Genomic DNA, 5,107 nt, shown 5'->3' on the forward strand with positions numbered 1-5,107 from the left:
AATATATGTTGGGAGAAGGAAAATTTTTGTGACTTTGTTCCTTTAGAATTGAACGTATGTTCACAAGTCAACCTTTGGAACGTGTTTCCAAACATACTTTCAGAGGTGTTCTTTGTGGTGTAGGATGAAACGTGAGAACCAAATTATTGTTCTCATTGCCGGCATCAATGCTCTGTCACGAGCACGAATGAGGCTTTTGACATGAGCAAGAGTCAAATCTCAGTATGTATAAGGGAGTAGAGTATGACTTAAAATGAAATCATACCTCTCAATGGTGAAATTGCCACCTTACATAGTTACCTAAAATCATTGGCTCTGTGATCAATGACAACTTGTATGTAATTTTCAATCGTAACTACATGGGGTGGTTAGTTCATAATTCAGTTAGTCGTTGGGCTGATGACCTTCACAAGGGTGGACTCCATTTGAGTTGTTCCCTAGAGTGGTTATTGGATCTGAATTGGACAAACTCTGGTCTAGAACAGAAAATAACTATAAAATGCTTACCTTTGAAACAATGCAATACAAAATGTTACACTTAATTTTGCAGGTAATGCTTTGGTTTCTATATATACACATTCCAATAGTAGACAGTCTCCTCCTAACACTTCATTTATTTTTATATTAGATTATCTGTTATAGAATAAATATATCGCTCCAAAATGCCTAATTAGAAGCTGCTGAGTTTTTGAGAAGTTTCATCATGAAGTTGAATCTGATATCTGGTGAGGTCTTTGGCTGAGGCCACTTTGCTCCTTCTGGAACCATGATACATTTGTAACCTTGGCCTTTGTATAACGTTGTGGCCACAGGATTGTTTAAGTCACAATGCAATGCAATTGCACGACAGTCCCAACTTCTGGCATGAGACTCTGCCTTTTCTATCAATTTTTTTGCTATTCCCTTCCTCCGAAAATTTTCCCGGACTGCCACATTTGATATGTATGCAATTCCAGTCCTACAACATAATTAGTTTGATTCAGTCATCAATTAGATTCACATGGTAAAACCATAATTTGTTTGGAAAATGGATGGTTTAAAAAACTTTATAAGACTAATATTTTTTATTACATGTATTTTTTTACCGGAGACAATCCTGTCAGGTAATATTTTTGAGCACATCTAAAGGCAGGGTCACTCTTACCATAGCAGTCAAAAGATAAGAATTTCCATTTTAACAAAATGAAAGCTACATTTTAACCAAGAAGAAACTGCGCATGTAGGATGAAATATTCTGTGTAATGAGTAACTTAAATGACAGATATGTTTTGTGCTAGAGGGATATCATCTGGTAATAACTTTAAGACCAAAAGAATAAAATAAAATAAAAACTGGGAAAATGTATACAAGAATAGATATTTATGTAACGGTTATAAATTTGACACTTGAATACCGGAAAAGATAAATGTAGCTACGGGTGTAACTTTCCTGAAAACATTTTCTGCATTTTTTGGTGTGGATTTAAATATTACTTTTAGAGAACATTTTCTTCTGCTTGATGCAAAAAACATTTTGCAGATAATACATTTCCAATATTTGATGAAACAGTCAATACATAACGTGTATTTTCTATTGACCATATGACTTGGGGTCATATAATATATCACAAGAAAGATATCAATCTATCACATGTTTTAGGCTTATTCAAGGAATTAAAAATTGGCATTTGAGAATGAGAATTAACTTTGTATCCAAAAAGTAACTATTGTAATATTTGATGCATGCATTCTAAAAGATGCACAGTTAAGTAATGTGGAAGGAAAGTCTACAAAATTATTTATGCCCTGATTACTGTCAAGAATTCATTCAGCAATACTAAAAAATGAGAATGTCAGTTCGGATACATTGCAGGATATGCGAGTTCTTATGGCTGCTGTAAAGGCTATGTGTCATAGCTGCTCAAAAGTAGGGTAAATAACATGCTGCACAAGTTCATATAAGTTCAATCTCGTAAAACTTTCTGTGCCTCTTCAAGGAAAAACAGCTCACTGCACTTCCAACAAAAGTCCATTTTTGGATATCATTTTATCAGGAGTTTTATACATGAAAGAGACCATGGTTTCTAAATGGTTTCAAGACATAGAAAAGTATTTCTGTGAATGACCAAGTAATAAGGGAAAAATTTCTGCTTAAAGTTTGAGACTTGAGCATTATGCATCATTAAGAAAAAAATTAACATTTACATTTTGTTCAAGGAGGATACAGCCCACATCACATTGAAGCTTGAGATGATGAATATATTATCTATTGTTTGATGGCCAAACTATGAATTAACACATCAGTATTCATTTCCAAATTGGAACTTCGTAAGTTCAGATAGTATTTTATTAGCCAAGGTATAAACATAATATGACAATTTTATTCGGAAGTCAGATATTCTTAAGGAGTGGTGAAGCATGAATCCACAGTTATACAGGTTAAAAATTGATAATATTATAAAATCTTCGACATTAAAACATATAACTCCTTAGTAATCCAAGCTCTAAAAGTAAGTGTTGTACTCACCTTCTATGTCGCCGTGGCCCTTTTCTTGGTAGAAAGTCTGCATTATTGTCTACTGTTAAAATACCAGCCACATAACCCTTGTTGAGGCTGAATTTCCCATCAAAGCTACCAATCTTGAGACCCTCAGTTCCAAATGAAAAGGATTCATCAAGTGAGCTTCCAATAACAGCCACCAAACATATTCTTCTGCAATCTCTTGGCCTAAAGAATCCGGCTAACATAGCCGCTAACACAGCCACCACCAATCTGTCTATCCTCAGCAGAAAATCTGATGGGAAGGAATATTCAGGGAAGAAGCACTTGCAGTGAGTCTCAGCCACTCCCCAATAATCCACTAACCTTGCCTCACGGACAATAATTTCGGGTGACACAGTTGTGAACAAATCAACAACTTGACTAGCCCTGCAAATTCCTGAATTCAAACACCAAAGTTTTATCTCCAAGTAAAGTTGACATCTATAATAAGTGGAAGAAAGCATGAAGTCCCCAGAATGCTTTGTATCAAGTCAAATCAAAACCTATGAAGTGAAAATGGAACTGCATCATTTAATGCAAGTATACTTACATACATGTGCTGCTCCACATTGTGTTGACAATGGTAAACTTGAAAAAGGGTTTGAATAAGATCAGGTGAATAAAGGGTGTTTGCCAATCATTTTGCAAAATGACAACCATTTTTCACAGAGAGGGAAATGCTAGTAATACATACTCTAACACACACTTTTAAACACATTCTCCCCAGTTGATTGAAATTTATTAGAAAACACAAAATTTGGTAAGTCTCACACCTTATTTTATGTCTCTGTCTTCAGATTTTGTAAATTTTAATTAATTCTAACAATAAAAATGAGTGTTAAGAGGAGTGTATTAGAAAGTGTGTTGTAGCACATTTCCGGAATGAGAAATTATTACATGGTCTGGAACCATTCTGATCTAGATCAATCTCCATATGACAAATTATCGAGTTTAATTTACTGTTTCTCAAATTGAAAATTTCGACTACATGTCATGTGAAAATTGGTTGGAACCATATTATCTGGTGGTCTTGAAGCATTAAATACTCTCTAGTTTTGGAGGCTAAAAATAGCAGTAATAGCAGCAATTGTGCTTTATTTATAATAATAATAATAATAATAATTGATTTCAAAAGGCCTACCTTTAATCCACTTCATTCTTTTCTAAAATTAAACACTTAAAACATAGAAATGCTAAAGCAACAACCAATAGTCCTGAGTGACTTGAAAATTGTTAAACACCAATAAAAAAAATAAAAAAATAAAAAAAGAACTTAAATAAACCAAAACAGCGGAATTAAGCTTGAACTATGAACCCTGAACAACAAGCAATTATGCAAAGAAGTACCTGAGGGGGGGAGAGAAAGAGGAGAGAACTCATTAGAGGAAGGTGAAACCTTGGATGCAAAAGAGATTGGTTTCTTAAAACTGGTATTGAAAGGTGAGATTCTGGTAAGAGTAGAGGATAGCGAGATATCCAAAGGAATGATAGACAGCATTTCTTGGAGGGTCTCTGTGTCTCTTGTTCAACTCCCACTTCATTGGAAATATCCCAACGTTATTCTGTTTGTGTTTAGTATAGGCAGAGTGAGTTACATAACATGTCATGACAAAGACAGGAGAGGGTGAAAGAGAAATAGGATGAGTGGTTTTTGTTTTATGTGAGAAAATGTTTTTTTTTTTTACTGTTAGTTTTTTAAGAGTATTTTATTTTATTTTATTTTGAGTTATATAAGAATGTCAATAAGTCATTTTATTTTAAAAATTTATATGGGAAACAACAATATAGTAATTATTAGTAATTATTTACATTATAAATTTTATTAATAACAAATAATGTATATATATATATATATATTCTTTTAGATTTATTAATAAATTTATATCTTTTAATGTATTAATATGTTTAAATTGTAATAAAAAAAATTCTCAATCTATTTTTATTTTACAATTTATTTTATTTGAATTCTAAATAATGTAATATTGATAATTAGTAAATTAATATTATTAGTATCAATAATTATTAATTAATGAAAAGTAAATCTAATAATTATTACCATTATTTTTATTTAATTTTTAAATCAAGAAGTTAATAATTAATTTATTTTATTAAAAAAAATTGTTTATTTTCAGATATATTTTATATATTCAAATATTTTTTTTGATTTTCATATTTTTAAGATTTTTTGTAATAATATTTATATATAGAAAAATTTTAGAGTAAAGAATATATGATAGAAGTTATTTTCTTTATATTATTTATATTAAAGAAAATAAATAATACTTGTAACATATATGAAGTATTATGTATTATATTATAAAATGTAGAAAGAAAACTACAAATTTAGAATCAATAATAAATAATAATTAAACGAAAAAATAATTAGTAATCAATAATAATATTGAAATGAAAATCTAATAATAATTAGTATTATAAAATTTTATAATAAGATTTTTTTATTCTATTAATTTTTCCGACATATTAATATAATTTTTTTAACATATTAATATATTTACATTATAATTAAATAATTTCTTAATATAGTTTTATTAATAATTTATAATTTTTATTTATAATTTTCTGACAA

The 5,107-nt window shown here is 30.1% G+C and overlaps 1 protein-coding gene across 1 annotated transcript; it reads right to left on the reverse strand.

The window, feature by feature from the left end:
- Positions 1-477: 477 nt before the first annotated feature.
- LOC109812346 (GCN5-related N-acetyltransferase 4, chloroplastic) lies at positions 478-4,089 on the reverse strand. Its single transcript, XM_020376291.3, has 3 exons — positions 3,868-4,089; positions 2,506-2,917; positions 478-958 (listed from the first exon to the last, which is right to left on the reverse strand). The coding sequence occupies exons 1-3, from the start codon at positions 4,016-4,018 to the stop codon at positions 667-669; spliced, it is 855 nt and encodes a 284-aa protein (XP_020231880.1). The 5' UTR covers positions 4,019-4,089; the 3' UTR covers positions 478-666.
- Between the last annotated feature and the right edge of the window lie 1,018 nt (positions 4,090-5,107).

This window comes from Cajanus cajan, chromosome 1 (assembly GCF_000230855.2).
Source record: "Cajanus cajan strain Asha chromosome 1, NIPB_CcT2T_4, whole genome shotgun sequence".
NCBI classification, from domain to species: domain Eukaryota; kingdom Viridiplantae; phylum Streptophyta; class Magnoliopsida; order Fabales; family Fabaceae; genus Cajanus; species Cajanus cajan.

Excerpts from the sequence above, each read along its gene's own strand:
- LOC109812346 (XM_020376291.3), bottom strand. The coding sequence starts at position 4,018 with ATGCTGTCTATCATTCCTTTGGATATCTCGCTATCCTCTACTCTTACC. Across the intron at positions 2,918-3,867 it reads TCTTTCTCTCCCCCCCTCAG|GAATTTGCAGGGCTAGTCAA; the intron begins GTACTTCTTTGC and ends GTTTGAATTCAG. Across the intron at positions 959-2,505 it reads GGGCCACGGCGACATAGAAG|GACTGGAATTGCATACATAT; the intron begins GTGAGTACAACA and ends ATTATGTTGTAG.